This window comes from Hyperolius riggenbachi, chromosome 7 (genome assembly GCF_040937935.1).
Source record: "Hyperolius riggenbachi isolate aHypRig1 chromosome 7, aHypRig1.pri, whole genome shotgun sequence".
In the NCBI taxonomy this organism is placed as follows: domain Eukaryota; kingdom Metazoa; phylum Chordata; class Amphibia; order Anura; family Hyperoliidae; genus Hyperolius; species Hyperolius riggenbachi.
The window spans coordinates 29333531-29351045 of record NC_090652.1 but is presented as its reverse complement, the minus strand read 5'-3'; the positions used below and the strand labels follow the sequence as shown (position 1 = coordinate 29351045).

Below are 17515 nucleotides of genomic sequence, written 5' to 3'. Positions count from 1 at the left end.
GCGGCGGCAAGGTTCAATAATTACATGTCATAGCTGGAATAGCAGAAGATGCTGGCTTAGGGTTAGCAAGGGGGGGAAGGATGCATGTTGAGATCCTCGGTGCATCCTCACAGCGGCTGAGAGAGACATAGAGATAGAGAGAAAGTGGGAGGGAGGCAAGTAGAGGGGGAGAATGGAGAGAAGTGGGAGGGGGAGAGAGAGAGGGAGAGAGAGAAGGAGAGACTCAGACACTGTATTCTCACAGCCAGACACACGCTGCTTGCATTGTGCTGGGGGGTGGGTGGGTGACGAACCCCTCTAGGGCTGGCCTGTGGGGATCAGTGCGCTGTGTCTCTCCCACCTTCGCCTAACTAACCCCAGAAGACCGCAGGAGAGAGGACAGGAGGAGAGAGAGGAGGTGAGATGCTCTTCTCTAGGTGTGGCGGGAGCGGTGCTGCTTTTTTACACAGTTGCTGTGTCTGTGCATTTTTTTACGCTATAGGTGTTAAGTGATTGATCGCACTGTTAGGGTTACGGCATCCTCTGTGCATAGATCATGTGTGGTGATGGGTGGACAGGCGCTATGCAGGGGGCAGGTGGGTTCTGGGATACCAAGGAATGGGGGCAGCATGCTACAGAAATGGGGTGCAGGAAAACATTTTTAGGGGTGCTGATAACAGAAGGGTGTGACATGAGGGTTTTAAAAAATTGCAATAGGGTTCAGGTACCATTGGCGCTGGCGGGGCGCAGCAAGAAGGAGGCGCAGGGCTGGCGAGGGAGATATTATGCTTACTACACAAGATTCTAAACACGCTGCGCACACATTGATCAAAACACGCTAAGGTGCAGCGAGCGAAGAGGAACATAAGTGCAGGGAGAGGGAGAGCGAGCTCCTTATGGTGTGTGTGTCAGGACAGGCAGCGCACAAGAGGTTAACATCTCATTCATGCTGGGGTCCAGGTGGACAGCTAAAACCCTCTCCCTGCTGCATGTTCATTTTTACTGTCCCCCCCACCCCTCCCTCCATCTCATCTATATTCACATCTAATAGGGGCTCTGCAGAGAGCTGCCTACGGTCTGTGTGTCTCTCCACAATGCTGTGTATTCACACTGTGCTGAGTGCAGGCTGGGAAGATCCACATGCATTGTCTGTGATGCTGCACAAGCAAACAAACAGGTAGACAGACAGCAGGGCTGCACTGCATGCATACCTTGTGTGTTAATACACACACACACACACACACACACACACACACACACACACACACACACACACACACACACACATATATATATATATATATATATATATATATATATATATATATATATATGCATAAATATTTCAAGACTTTATACTCTGCAGAAGATGTCGGTGCCATGCAAATACTAAATAATAATAATGATTATATATATATAGATATAAACACATGTATGCATGCAGTGCAGCCCTGCTGTCTGTCTTCCTGTTTTTACAGTTTTTGTTTTTGACATTTTTTGAATTTTTTATTTTCCTCTATTTATTTAAGATTTATATATATATGTTTTTTTTTTTATATGATTACATTTTTTTGTGTGTATCGTATTGAATTATGATGATGTGTGTTGGGTATAAGGAATAGGTTTTTTTTTAAAGGAACAGGCACTATGCCTAATTCTATCTATCTATCTATCTCTCTATTATCTATCTATCTATCTGTGATCAGATGATAATTGTTACTATGCATGCTGTCAAATGATGCGAATGTGCCTGTGGGTTGTTAGGGAGAGTTATCAGCGCCACAGAATATTTGGTGCTTTACTAATTAATCATAATAATTTGCAGGCAGAGTTATTGAGCCAAACGCCATAAAAGGAGAACACTTTTATTTATTTGTTTTACACTGTCCAATCAGGTTTAAGAAAAGAAATAAAAAAAAAAATCATGAATTTCCTTGGACATCTGATGTGAAACCAGGCAAATAAAAAAAAAATCAGATTTGCCATAGCATGAGTCCCATGGGAATAGAAGAAGTTTAATTAAATGAATTGCTGGGAATAATAGGACGCGGGCCTGATTTACCCAGCTGAAGGATTGCAGTTGTGCAATGTGCCATCCTCTGGCCAAAGGTGGCCACACACGATACAATAAAAAGATTAGATTTTACGGCAAGTCGAAAAAAATGATTGGTTGTACAAAGTAATAAAAAGTTTTTTTCTTTTTTTTTTATTCGAGTGAGAAATCTGATAGAATTGCCCATTTTTATCGATATAAAGGTGGCTATACACCATACAATATTTTCAACTTTTTTTCAATTCAAGAATTATGATCAGTTTTTTTCTGATTGATCTTAACATTGAATTGATATATCACACATGTGTTCCATTTTCCACCAATTATGAAAAATAAAATGAAAAATTTGCTTTGGTCAATAATCAACCCTACACTATTCAATTTCCCTAAAAAATAACTAGAAAACCCCCTGCCCCGATCTTCAATTATTTCTAACAGGAAAAACAAACAAACAAACAAGCAAAACATTCAATCGTTCTGTACAACTGATTGTTTTCATTGAATTGTCATAAAATTGGATCATTTTATTATCGTGTGTGGCCACCTATAATCAATTGGGGGAGTGGCTGATTTTTTTTTTGATAATCTTTTAGGAAAATTGATTGGTGTAGCATAGATTGTCAATTTCTTGATTTATAAAGCAAGCATTTTTTCAGTTTCCAATCATTTTTTTTGTTCATAATTGGGGAAAAGTTTAACATTTGTGGGATACATTAGTCAGATTTGAAAACTAAAATGATTTTAACACTTGAATTGAAAAGAAATATTAAAAATGTTATCAATTACCTGGCGGATTGAGATCAGCTTCTGCCTAGAATATGACATCTCCATGATGTATGGGCAAAAGTGCCCCCCCCCCCAAAAAAAAAATTGTTAAATAGTGTTACAAAAAAAAAAAAACATGTATTATTCAGAGTAGTTATATGATATAGTGTAGTATAAGGAGGTAAAGGGAGGAGTTATATAAGATAATAGGAGGAGGTAAGTGGAGGAGTTATATGATGTAGCAGGAGGAGGTAAGGGGAGTTATTATATAAGATAATAGGAGGAGGTATGGAAAGAAGTTATATGATGCAATATTAGGAGGTAAAGGGAGGAGTTATTTAATGTAGTTGAAGGTGATATAAGGAGGAGTTATATGATGTAGTCGGAGGAGTTAAATGGAGGAGTTATATCAAATAAAAGGTAGTATGGGGAGGACTTATATAATGTAGTAGGAGGTGGTATAAGGAGGAGTTATATGATGTAGGAGAAGGAGGTAAAGGAGGGAGTTATATAAAAAAAAAGGTGGTAGGGTAGGAGTTATATGATGTAGTTGGAGGTGGTATAAGGAGGAGTTATATGATGTAGTATGGGGAGGAGTTATATGTAGGAGAAGTAGGCATGGGGAGGAGTTATATGATGCAGCAGGAGGAGGTAAGGGGAGGAGTAATTTAAGATACAAGAAGGTGGTATGGGGAGGAGTTTAATGGCGTTAGATGACAAAGTATGGTAAAAAATTATGCAGCAGGAAAAGGTAAAGGGGGAATTGTATCATGTAATGGGGAATTACAGGGAGGTGATGGGAGGAGGAAAGGGAAGATGTTATTTACAGTAATAGGAGGTATGGAAGTATTTCAGGCAACAGCATGTAATATGCAGAGAAGCTATATGATTTTATAGTAGGGCATATAGAGAATGTATGTATGTCATATAGTACAGAGTTATGGAGTGGTGTTATATAATGTAGGAGATGTTATGAGTAGGAGGAGGTATGGGGAGGAGTTATATGATATAGGAGGAGGTATGAGGAGGAAACTGGGGAGGAGCTTTGTGCGTAAGTGGTTGGAGTTTATGAGGAGGAGTTAGTAGGAGGTGGTATAAGGAATAGTTATTTCATGTACAGTAGGAGGTTTGGGAATTGTGTGAAGATATAGGCAGTGGCATAGATGGAGTTATGTTAAAGCGAACTTGAACTCAGGACTTTCTTTTTGCTCTAAAAGACAAGCAACAGCGTAATAACTTTAAAGAACAACAATTATTTGTTACAGCAGATACAAATCCTGCAATAAGTCTGCAGTGTGTCTACTTCTTGCTTTCATGGAAGCAGACATAGGGTTAACATCCTGTGTATACAAATTAGATGCTCTGCCAAGGCAGCCAGCTGACACATAGCTGAGATATCAAATTAAAGTTGTGATTAGGCACAAATGAGGGGGGATTAGACAGGCTAAACTCTCTAAATACATGCAGGGTGGATTTCTCTCTGTTTCCCTTCTGTCTTTTGCTAGAATTCAGGTCCACTTTAAGCCTAGGTTCCCAACACATGTTTCTGGTGGGTTCAGCGAGTACAAGAGATTGATACAGATAAGTGTAACAAATTTTGTTTTATGAAATAATAAATTATAAATCTTATACCAAATAATAAACTGAATAAGTATCTGACTCAACCACTTCAGCCCGCATGTGTTTTCATCTTCCGGACGAAGGCATTTTTCCCCTGTCAGCAATCCTTCCATTCATTCAGCAATAATTTTATCATTACTTATCACACCTATATGATCTATAGCTTGTTTTTTTTGCCACCAATTAGGCTTTCTTTGGGTGGTACATTTTGCTAAGAATTATTTTATTCTCAATGCATTTTAATAGGAATAATAAGAAAAAAAGGGAAAGAAATAATTATTTCTCAGTTTTCGGCCATTATAGTTTTAAAATAGAACGTTCTACTGTGAATAAAATCCACACATTTTATTTGCCCATTTGTCCCGGTTATTGCAACGTTCAAAATATTTCCTTAGTACAATGTATGGCGCAAATATTTTACTTAGGAATAAAGGTGCATTTTTTCAGCTTTGCATCCATCACTAATTACAAGCCCATATAGGCTCAAGGTAATAAGGTATATAGTAATATACCTTCACAACATACATATTAAAACGTTTAGTCCCTAAAGTAACTATTTATGTATTTTTTTAAACTGTAATTTTTTTTTATTTAATTTTTTTAAAAACTTTTTTTAGTTAATGGGCAGGGTGGGGAGTCAATCAGTTTTTATTTAGTGTGTATTGTTTTTTTTTTCCATTTCTACTTTAATTTTACTTTTTGGCCACTAGGTGGCACTAAGCACTCTCCTGGAAGATACCAGGGAGTGCGAGATCTTTTTTTTACAGTTCGATTCATGAATCAAGATGCCTCCTAAGTGGAGGTATCTTGATTCATTCACAGGGAATCATTTGCCTCGGCAACACTCGTTCCTCTTCCACAATCAATACCCTGTAATAGTGGTGGGGAAACGAGCCACCTGCACGCCGTCACGCGTGCGCAACGGCAGCAACACTGCTGGACGGATATATTCATCCAGGTTGCCTTTGAGTGGCGATTTTTGGACAAATATATCAATCCAGATTGGCTTAAAGAGAGTCTGAAGCGAGAATAAAACTCGCTTTTCCCCTTATATTCAGCGGGGGCATGTTTGCCCCTGCTAAAACGCCGCTATCCCACGGCAGAACGGGGGTCCTTTGCCCCCCAAATCCCCTCCGTGCTGTGTGGGAAGCACTTCCTGCTTGAGGCAGGGCTAACGGCCGCAGCCCTGCCTCTCAGCGCGTCTATCAGCGCTGATCGCCGCCTCTCCCCCGCCCCTCTCAGTCTTCCTTCACTGAGAGGGGTGGGGAGAGGCAGAGATCCGCCACAGATAGACACACATGGGGCAGAGCTACAGCTCAAAGCTCTGCCTCCATGAGCAGCAAAATCTACGACCAAGTTGGTTGTGGATTTTGCAGGGGGGATTTGGGGGGTAAAGGACCCCCGTTCTGCCGTGGGATAGTGGCGTTTTAGCAGGAGCAAACATGCCCCTGCTGAATGTAAGGGAAAAAGCGAGTTTTATTCTCGCTTCAGAGTCTCTTTAAGTGGTTAAAGTGGACCTGAACTCTTGCACAGGACACAAGGAAAACATAACAGAAATGCACCCTGTATGTGTTTAAAGAGTTTAGTCTGTGTAATTCCCCCTCATTTGTGTCTAATCACTAGTTGTAATCTGATCTCTCCCCTGTGTCACATGACTGCCATGGTAGAGATGGCAGATAAGCTTATTTGAAAGCACAAGCTGTAAACAATATGTCTGCTTCCATGAATCAGGAAGTGGAAACTGTGCCGATTTATTTTAGGATTAGTTTCAGCTGTAACAAAGAAATTTTTTTTTGTTTAAAGGTTATTATGATGTTGTGTATATTTTAGAGCAGAGAGGAGTTCTGAGTTCAGGTCCACTGATCTGAAGTGGAAGAGCATGCTTGAAAATTATTAATACAACGTTAGGCGTGCTACAAATAAATCATTAATATGTGCCAAATGTACTTGAGAAGCAGAAAAAAGTTGAGAAACACTGTGGTAAAATATTAGAAGAAAGTATGGGAACTGGGAGGAGCTTTGTCATGTGATAGGAGAAGGAGGAGTTCTATGAGGTAAGAGGAGAAGTTTTGTGATGTAGTAGTAGGCGATATGGGAGGAGTTATGTGATGTTAGGTGAGTTATATGAGGTTAAAGTGAACCCAAGGTGAAAATGAACTGATGGGATAAACTATTTATTCTCCTACTCCTAAAAATTACTGTTTTTTCAAGTATCCCCGGGTTTTCTTCTATATTTAAACATTTACAAAGTAGGTTGAATGTTTTACTGTCTCTAATCGGCGAAAGCCTATCAAGTGTCCCAGAGTTAGAAAAAGGTCAATAGTTCATGTATTTTTTTTTATCTCCCTCTGCTCTCAGCAGTTGTATTCTACCAGGAAATCTTTTATGGCTGTAATTTGCTTATCAGTGATGTCTACTATATTCCTGACAAGAAAAAGCTGTCACTTCCATGCCTAGAAATTAACTCTTTCAGGCAGCAAAATAAAACAGCCTGGTTGTAAATATGTTTTATACTGTACATACACATTATGTCACATATTGCCTCAGGTACACTTTAAGAAGAAGGTATGGGAGGAGTTATGCAAAGTAGTGGGAGAGGGCATTGAGAGGAGCTTTATCTTGTGACAGTAGTAGGAGGAGATTATATGGTATAACGGGAAGGGGGAATCTAGTGGAATGGAAGACGGTACAGTGACCTGGGGGAGGAACACCTGTAGCTCATGGCCCCAATTTCTTTTCTTTTTTGGGGGAGGGGGTGATTCACCATGGCGGCCACTTTATTATATAACCCAAGAAGATGGGCCCACAAGGGGGCAGGGCCGGATTTACCATAAGGCACTGTAGGCACGTGCCTCTAGGCGCCTGATGTTGGAGGGGCGGCTCACTCCCCTCCCCAACCGTCTCCCTCCTTCCCTCTGCTGAGTCCTGAAGAGAATGTAAATGAGAGGCTACTCACCCTGCTCTCTGCATTCCACTGACAATATCTCCTTTCAATCAGGGGCACCTCTAGCAACTTAATACTGAGGTTCCTCAAGCTACCTAATACTAAGAGGCACCTGTTTCGCCCTATGATGGGCAAGTGAAGTAAGAAGTGACAGCTGGGCCGGCCAGTACAATTGCGGTGCAGTTTGGTGGGGGTTTTGTAAGTTCATGGAGGGCGAAATCTAAGGTGCCAGGACATCTGTGCCTATAGGCTCCTGTGATGTAAATCCGGGCCTGCAAGCGGGTGTAAACATAAGTTTTTTATGCCACCGACAGTGACAATAATAGAAGTGTATGGTATTGGTGAGTGAACTGGATGACGATGATGTGATTCATTTGTAATGACAGAGGCGTTACATTAGTTCTGGGATGTGGAATCACAGCAGAATTATTGCCAGAACTGGTCTTCTGGAACTAATATCTCCTGCTGCCTGGAAACAATTAAGCGGAATTTTCAGAAATGTTCTAATTAATAACTGTTGCATGATCCTAAATGTGTTGTTTATAATTCTCTTGTTTCTTCCTCCATGGCAGAGTCATCTCTTGCTTTCCTTCTTGACGTTTCTCTGCTGGGCTTGACTGCCCACTTGCTTCTGCCCCCTTCTTCTCCAAGCTTTACCACTGGCGCCCATACCCATGGCTACACCACCTGCCGACACAGGACCTCCACCTGAGGGGCAGACTGCTGCAGAAGCCACAGAGCCTGTCTGCTCTACCACCGTGGTGGTGGTAGAAGAGCCAGAACCTGCGCAGGAGACCACCACCTCAGAGGTGGAGCCAACAGTCACCATCCAATCCAAAGCCTCCTCTCTTAATGACCTGAAGGCTCAGCCAGCTGTTAATGGAGGACCTCGGGCTCCCAGCCTGACCGGCTCAGAGGGACGGCTAGCCCAAGCTGCATCTAACTCCCCAAGGCCAAGCCTGTGTCGGCAAGGGTCTACCGCCACGGCAAGCCATCTAGAGGCGGAAAAGCCAAAGGACTATCTGTTCATTGCTATCCTCTCATGCTTCTGCCCCATGTGGCCAGTGAACATCGTCGGCTTCGTGTATTCCATAATGGTAAGTTGGAAATTAATTTTGGTGAAGACCTCTATGTATCCACCCGTAATATACTTCTCAAATGTTTACCAATATGTATTGATTACTCATAGACATCTCATGTTATAATTTATGAAGTACTCACATTTATCCATTTTGTTGTCCATTTCGGTCATATATCTCCTGCAAGTCTATTTCTACTGTGAACCTCATGTGCCAGTTTTACCATAGATCTTCTACATTTTCAATTGTCAATGAACTACCAATTCATCCATTTTTTTTTAAAAAGACCTCATATCCATCTGTTTGGTCAGGCTTGTCATGTGTTCATTAGTTCAGACATCTCCCTTGTGTCCATTTTGTTACAGTCTAAGGAAAGCAAAGTCTTTCTTGGATTTTAGATTTTTAGTTTACCTTCCTATGTATATAATTTAATATAGTGGTATATTTATTTTCGATTATTTGCTACAGATAGAACAATGAACTCGTGATCTAGTTCTCTGACCGAAATGTTGTGCTTTCCTGTATTTTTTTACTTATGAGGAAGCTTCAAAGATAAAAGGATAAGGTTGGGGTTCGTCTGGTCAAGTGAAGCACGCAAAGATTCCAGAAAAATAAGCAGGCACGAAATAGGGGCACAAGGAAAAATGGGCGCCGGGTGAAACCAATATAAGTGTAAACGATACATACCGTTGTGAATTAGGTGCCAAATTAAAACAAAAATATTTACAGTGGTAATTACTGTCACGGATTTGCCTGTGCCACCGGTGCAATCCCACAAAATCGAGCAAACAAAGCATGGCTAGGAGTTTCACTTTAGCTTTGTAGCTTTGCTTAAAGAGGAGCTGTTAGGTATAAGGTCTCAGAGAAAATAAACATATATCAGTAGCTAAATACTGGCTGTACTTACATTACATACGCATTTCACTGTCCACGTTTGGATTTCACAGAATTTGTATATAGTATATGCAGAGAATGATGCTCCTGACAGCTCATGGCACGTTCCATGTTTGTCTGTCTCCTATGAAGCCAAATGTGTCGTCATGTCCTGCCTGCTTTCTGATCACAGAAAAGCTTGTACTGAATAACACTAGTGTGCAGTGAATATTAATTAGCCATGTGGCTAGGAACAATAGCGGACTCCTGCAGTGTACTCTGCCCGGAGATTTATCAGTGCTGTGCTCTGGACTGAGTTACAAACTGCTGAAACTTGATCCTGTAACTTCTCATTAGCAGCCGAGGGGAGGGCCCCAGAATGCTTTGCAGTATGGTATGCGGCTTGCGTCCTCTTAAGAGCTTGGGTCTAACAGCTTTGCTGATAAGCACACATCAAATGTAAGAGAGATTTTTAACTACAGTATTGCCTTTTTGGCTTCCTTCTAAACTGTTTAACACAGGAGAATAGAGGTTTAAATTAGCTTCTGCAGCCTGACAGTTACTCTTTAAAAAAAATCAAACAGTGTTTATTTCAGCCCAGGCCTCTGCTCTGGGGGGAAATGGTTGTTTATTTTTCCCTAGAGAGAGAAATCAACCCTAAAACAGGATCACTTCACATTCCTTGTTCCTATTCCAAAGGCACACTAACAGCTAAGTCAGAAAGAAGACCCGTCGTAAAACTATAAATGTCAAAGAGACATTTGCCAGGCCTGTCCTTTAGAAGTCGAGAGCCTGTGTCCCTTAATTTAACTTTGATATATATAATTCCACATGGTGCCATAGTTGGATGAATATTCAGAAATCGCATGGGCGAAACATTTCGCAATTTGCAGGAAATAATATGCCAAGATCAATACATATGTGAATAAGTGAATGATGCATCTAGCTACTCCACAGCCTGAGATATCAATCCCCTGGTAAGGCCGGTAAGACAAGCATGTTTGATATCTACAGGTTAAGCGCATGATGACAGAGTCCAAAATGTTGTTTTTTTATAACATATGACAGATAGCCACAGAGTTATGGCATAATTTGAGAAAATGTCAAACTCTCTCCCTAAGGCAAGGGGCCGGACCTCAGCCAAAGGTCAGATTGCTAGGGGAATCATCTCTTGTTACCATCTCCACCCTCCAGCAGAGAAAGAGTTAAAACTGCTGGACACAGGCTGTCAGATTCCTTCCTTTGCCAATATCCATATTCCATCAAGGATCTGAGCTTTCCATAATTGGACAATTATACCTTCTGTTTTGGACTTACAATTTCAATGGACAAGGTAATTCTGCAGACTGCTTCAGACACCATAAAGTGATTTTCACTTTTATTCCCATTATTTTATAAACCATTTCAATCTGTTCATTTTCTATAATCATATTATGCATTATTTTTCTATAAAATAAATGATTTAAAAAAAATGGTTTGTTCTGAATAGCTTGGCAAAGAGTTCCGCGTTTCCTAAGATAACATTACCATAACTGTTTTATTGATATTTTGTTATATTTTGCTATCTCTAGAAAGGTTGTTGAAATAACCCTTGTTCCTTACAGGACTAGCTAGAGTTAGATTTGCATATTGGATTGGTGGCAGAAACCCGATCTCTATATGAGATCGCAGATTGTATTGATTGTACAAACAATCAAAGTTGTACTGTGTGTGGACTCACCAACCAATCTAAAAGGTTACTTTGCCTGCAGTGCTGAATCCTTACAGGATTCCCTCATTGTCTGGGGCTGAATTGTAAACTGCGGCAAACGGAACAGGAGTACTTCCTGGATCGCGACTTAGCTTCTAGCAGTAAGCCGCGTACAACGTGGGCTTCATTGACAGCGGCGGTTCGCGCAGGCGCAGTGCGGATGACCTCGGGGTCGGCTTCTGCACCGAGCACAGAGACCGGGACGGTGGTGCAGAGCGGAGCGGTTGGCGTGGGACAGTCGGCTGCTACGGGCTGGAGAAAGTCCCAGGTGAGTAAAGCTTTTTTTTGGACGATTTGCCTGATAGCTCTTTTACCTGACGACGACCAATGGGCGTGAATGCGGCGGCAGCCACAGGACCGCCTAACGCCAATTGGCGTCAGGTCCTGGGGCCGGCTACTGCAGGAGATCGTGCGCAGGCTGCGCGCGCATCTCCTGCCTGAGGGGCGGATCTCTGCCCCACCTTCAGTCTCGTGAGACTGTAAGATGGCGAAACCGCCGTCTTTACACTTAGTACAGCGCTGCGATCAGCAGCAGCGCTGTACTGGGGACAGCCGTGTGACACGGCTGTCTCCCTGGGGGTCATGAGAGCGATCGGCTCTCATAGGCAGTAGCCTATGACAGCCGATCGCTGTGATTGGCCGGCTGGGGGGAGGGAGGGGTTTGGGATACAAAGAAAAAAAATAGTAAAAAAATTATAGAACAATAAGGAGATAAATATTTTTTAAAAAATAAACAACTGGGGGGGCGATCAGACCCCACCAACAGAGTGCTCTGTTGGTGGGGGGAAAAGGGGGGAGGGGGAATCACTCGTGTGCTGTGTTGTGCGGCCCTGCAGCTTGGCCTTAAAGCTGCAGTGGCCAATTAAGTAATAAATAGGCTGGTCTTAAGGGGGGTTAAACACTGCGGTCCTCAAGTGGTTAAGGAGAATAGTGGGTACAAGTAAAAAAAAAAAAAAATATTGAATAATTTTTCAAAAAGATTTTGTAGTTTTTGAGAAAATCAGTTTTAAAAATGCAAAGGAAAAATGTTTTTTTTTAACTCAGAGAAATGACAATCTAAAAACCAATTTTTTACTTTGCATTTTTATAATCAATTTTCTCAAAAACTACAAAGTTTTTGACTTATTCTCACTGTTCTCCTTCTCCTTAACATATATAGCAATTTGGGTGACAAAAGCATGTGTGGGGTCTTTGCTATCAACTGCTAAAGTCGTCACGAAATGACGTTAAAATTACATAAAATTACGGATTAATTACACGAAATCCATTGAATGTCCAAATCGTAGTGACGTATGACCATAATTGCTAAGATGTATGCAAAATTTTGCATAATGCTAATTAGCAGATTCCAATCAGCACTACTTTCCCTGGTGCAGTGTACATCCACAAACAGCATGAATGACTGCTGCGTAACCTGGTGATCACTGTAGCTAAGCAACTGCAGTTGCCTAGTAAAACAGGGAAGAAGAGAAACTCCACTCACCACCAGGCCATCTCTTTATCTTCTACCTGCAGCAGCTCTACAATCATAGGACAACCAGAAAGCAATTTCAGATGTTTGCGTTCAAACCAAACTCTAATGGTTTGGTGGAGGTAGGAGGAGCCCGTAGAGACACAAACTGCCTTTAAAGTATACCTATGAGCTCAGGTAGAAAAAAAACAGTGTTCCTACCTTACAGGAAAGACATTCAGATTCAAAGTATCAACTTTTTATTATGCACACTGGACAACGCGTTTCATTGTCAATGTCGCTTCCTCAGGTCAATAGGTGTGCCTGCAAGGGTGTGTCAAGCGTCCTGGGTGCCGTAAAGCAGAGCAAAGATCCCTGTAATTATCCCTGTAATTATAGGATTGCGCGGGGAAAAAAGCTCTAATAGTGGCAGGATCATCCACTAGGCAACCTAGGCAGGTGCTTGGGGCCCAGTTGGGTGTCAAGGGGCTCACCTGCCACCTTCTCTGACCTTTCTCTCACTTCAGCTTACCAAGAGGACCACAAGGGGGCCCCACATCTATTACCTTGCCTAGGGCCCCATTACATCTCAATCCATCTCAATACAGGTAGTCCCCGGTTAAGGAACAAGATAGAGACTGTAGGTTCGTTCTTAACCTGAATCTGTTCTTAAAAAAAACCTGTAACACAAAAAATCCCCCCTGGAAGGTACTCACCTCGGGTGGGGGAAGCCTCCGGATCCTATCGAGGCTTCCCACGTCCTCCTCGGTCCCACGGCGGCGGCAAAAAAGCTCCCGGAACGGCGGGGATGTAAATACTTACCTTCCCAGGTCCAGCACAGACGCAGTATCCGCTCTCCGCTTGGAGATAGGCGGAAATAGCCGATCGCTGTTGGTCCGCTCTACTGAGCAGGCGCCAGTCTCCTGCACCTGCATAGTAGAGCGGACCCGACGGAGATCAGCTATTTCCACCTATCTCCGTGCTGAGAGCTGCAACAGCGCCCCCGCTGGAGCCAGGGAAGGTAAATACATGTAGCTTGTTAGGCTTGTCGAGGGAGGATTGCCGGAGACTTCGGGGGAGCCAGCGCTGGACTGCCTGCAGCTACAGGGGAGGGGGGGGGGGAAAGCCTCATTGGGACCCTGCGGCTTCCCCCTCCCGAGGTGAGTACCCCCCAGGGGAACTTTTTTTTGTTACAGAGTCTCTTTAAAGAGAAACTCCAACCAAGAATTGAACTTTTTCCCAATCAGTAGCTGATACCCCATTTTACATGAGAAAGACAATGATTTTCACAAACAGACCATCAGGGGGCGCTGTGTGACTGATTTTGTGCTGAAACCCCTCCCACAAGAGGCTCTGAATACCGCGGTACTGCTGGCAAACTGCCACAATGTAACAATGTTCAGAGACAGGAAATAGCTGTTATTAGCTATCTGTAACAGACAGAGCAGCTAGAAACAGCTAAATAACCTGCCCACAGTAACAATGTCACCATGTAATAAATGTCAGAATGTGAATCTGGGAGAGGAAAGATTTTACAATGAGCAAACACTGACTAAATCATTTATACATAATTATGGTAAAAAATGAAGCACTTTTTTTACTACATTATTTTCACTGGAGTTCCTCTTTAAGTTTGGAACACTGACTGTGCCATCTCTATCCCCTGTACCTCCTCAAATCCCCCCCTGTGCCTCCACTGTCCCCCTCCTCTGTGCCACCTGTAGCTGCTCACACACGTTTTAAAGCCATTTTTTCTTTGAGTTTTTTTTAAATCGATTTTCTCAAAAACTAAAAGTCCAATTTGAGATTTTTTTTTACTTGCTCCCACAGAATCCATGCCGTTCGTATAAGGGGTTGTTTCGTAAGTCGAGCGTTCGTAAGTCGGGGACGATCTTACCTGTACATTACTAATTTTCTGCATTATTCGATATCTGGCCAATTCAATCATAATGATCGAATCTGGTAGAGATGGATTGAAGCGTTCAATCGTGCATGCTGGAAAATCTCAGTCACAAGGGCTTGTGCGTGGCGGTAACCCTATTCGATTTTCCAGCGACCGTCAGACCCCTGGCTGGTGCCTCCACACAGTAAATGTGCCAGAAGTTTGCCTTTTTAAAACAGAAGGCATTTGCGATTGTCCAGTTTGGAGAAGGCAAACGTTTGTTTTGCGTAGCATTTTAGTAAGGAGGCTTTTTGGTCTCTTACAGCCCTGTACTCACTCCTAGGAGTTCTGCTTCGCCATGAGCTTGCTGGGTACTCGGTAACTCTTGGCGCTTCAAGTCCTACCCCATAGAGCCCTATTAATCCATGCCATGCACTGATAAGGATCAACCAATCCGAAACAGTCTGTATGCATGTTGGATTATTATGGCTCTGTACAATTAACAAGCTGACACATCATTGCATTTCAGCGGCTCTGGAGGTGTGTTTAGCTTACAGGGACAACAAAGGGATGATTGCATATTCAGCAGTGATGCATTGTGGGACATCTCAGTGCTCACTCCAACCTGAATAATCATAAATAGCTTGTCTTATAGGTCCAGTGCACACCAAAAACCGATAGCATATCCGCAAACGCGTAGTGTTTTTTCAGCGCTATTCTTGGCATGTGCAGAGCGATTTTCTACACAAGCCTAGCGATGTTTGAAGCGTTTTGGTGTAGCATATTTTATTTTTTTGTTACAGTAGAGCTGTAACTGAACAGCTTCTGTAACAAAAACGCTTGGAAAATCACTCTCATCTAAGGCCTTTCCAAGCGATTTTCCACTTTCCTATGCTTAAAGGATACCCGAAGTGACGTGACATGATAGTCATGGGTATGTACAGTGCCTAGCACACAAATAACTATGCTGTGTTCCTTTTTTCTTTCTCTGCCTGAAAGAGTTAAATATCAGGTATGTAAGTGGCTGACTCAGTCCTGACTCAGACAGGAAGTAACTACAGTATGACCCTCACTGATAAGAAATTCCCCTTGTTATCTTTTTCTTGCTCTCAGAAGCCATTTTCTGCTAGGAAAGTGTTTTATAGTTGGAATTTCTTATCAGTGAGGGTCACACTGTAGTCACTTCCTGTCTGAGTCAGGACTGAGTCAGCCTCTTACCTACCTGATATTTAACTCTTTCAGGCAGAGAAAGAAAAAAAGGAACACAGCATAGTTATTTGTGTGTTAGGCACTGTACATACACATGTCTATCTCATCATGTCACAAGTCACTTCGGGTATCCTTTAACCACTTCAGCCTAACTGGACTTTGTGTTAAATAAATACATTTATTTAACACAAAGTGCTAGCTGCGTGTAACAAAAAAAAATGATGCAAATCGGCCCACCAGGACCTGAGAAATCCTCCGCGGCGGCTTACCCCCGAACTCAGTTCGGGATTACCGCCAAGGAGGTTAAAACAGCACCCTTTCTCGCGTACTTTATGATTGTCTGTGTTTTGGGGCTTGGGATATTACTGACGTTACTTTTTTGAAAATATTTTTTCTTTTTTCCTCTGTAACGGTAAGGGCTCGTTTCTAGTATTGCGGTGCGGAATCGCCTGGATTCCACCGCTGATGAAATCGCATGCGGATGCGATTCCCCATGCGTTTTTGCCGCAAATTCGCATGCGAATTCTCATAGGTGAGGGTGTATGCGATTTTAACCATGTCACTGCCTGTGTGAATTTACATAAACGCATGCGATTTCCCTATTAAATACATTGCATGCGATTCGCATGCATTCCACTTGCAGGCGAATTCTGCGGCTCTTTTGTGTGTTTTTTCACCGCTGAAAAAAACGCACCTCAACAACGCTACAGTGGAAACAGGCCCATCCACTTGCATTACATGTGCGAATTCGCATACGTTGGACGCATGCGGATTCGCGATAGTGGAAACGAGCCCTAAGCCAAATGCGCCCTACATACATACATTAAGTAGCAATATTCCCCAGATAACAGGATTAATCTGATCTGGGGTCTGAGTGGCAGGCATAGAGGCAGGCATGGGGTGCAGCACAGGGGCAAGCATGGCGCCCATAGAGCTATGGCACCCATGGAACGAGCCATGTCTGTACCCCTCTAGATACCTCTCTGAGTCCCTTACACACTCCTCGGAGTTCTGGTTCACCATCTTTAAAGGACCAAAAAAGTAAGCAAGTAAAATCCAAAATCATACCCGATTTTGGACTAGTCCATCATCTCATGGGGGATTCACAGGGCTTTCTTTGTTTCCAAAAGCATTTCCTAAACAGCAGTTGCCAATTGCCTAAATAGGAAGATAACAGTTAGGCCTGGTGCACACCAGAGAAGTTTTTCTGTGCGTTTTGAATTTTTAAATCTGCTGCTAATGTTATCCTATGTGTCTGTGCACACTGGAGCAATGAGGTTTTGTAAAAAACCCCATAGCATTACATTGGGAAGAGCTTTTGAAACCTCTAAAAGCTCTTCCCAATGTAATGCTATGGTTTTTTTTACAAAACCTCATTGCTCCAGAGTGCACAGACACATAGGATAACATTAGCAGCAGATTTAAAAACTCAAAACGCTCAGAAAAACTCCTCTGGTGTGCACCAGGCCTTAAGCTCAACACACACCATACAATCTTGGTTGTACAGATTTACCAAATCTATGTAATATAAGGGCCAACAGATTGAAAATACCTTGAAAGATTGATTGGATAAGCTCCTATACTACATGAAAGTGGTAAGATTGAACAACCAAGATTGTATGGTGTGTGTTGAGCCTTAGCCAGCCTCCCTAATGGCAGTTAGACTTAGCAACTGCTGTCCGATTTTGACTGCATACTTTTTATTTTTTTGCTGAAGTGGTCCTTTAACAAAACAACAACTCCAAAAATGTACGATCTGGCTGATACATATGTAAATCTGAGAGCATGCCAGGTTATGACATCACCAGGTTTCCTGCAATCAATCAGAGGCATCCCCAGGCTTCCCCTTAGCGGCACACACAGCTGGGAAGAAGCAGTCAGGTCATCAGAGAGATTCTGGCAGTATCATTG

The 17515-nt window shown here is 42.5% G+C and overlaps 1 protein-coding gene across 1 annotated transcript in view; it reads left to right on the top strand.

Moving 5' to 3' along the window:
* Window positions 1-212: 212 nt before the first annotated feature.
* The window catches only part of PRRT2 (proline rich transmembrane protein 2), a 60025-nt gene continuing 42722 nt past the window's right edge, over window positions 213-17515 (top strand). Inside the window, exons 1-2 of the mRNA XM_068243804.1 lie at window positions 213-397; window positions 7934-8458. Of these exons, the coding sequence (XP_068099905.1) occupies window positions 8036-8458 (423 nt within the window). The 5' untranslated portion in view covers window positions 213-397; window positions 7934-8035. The remainder of the gene's footprint in view (window positions 398-7933; window positions 8459-17515) is intronic.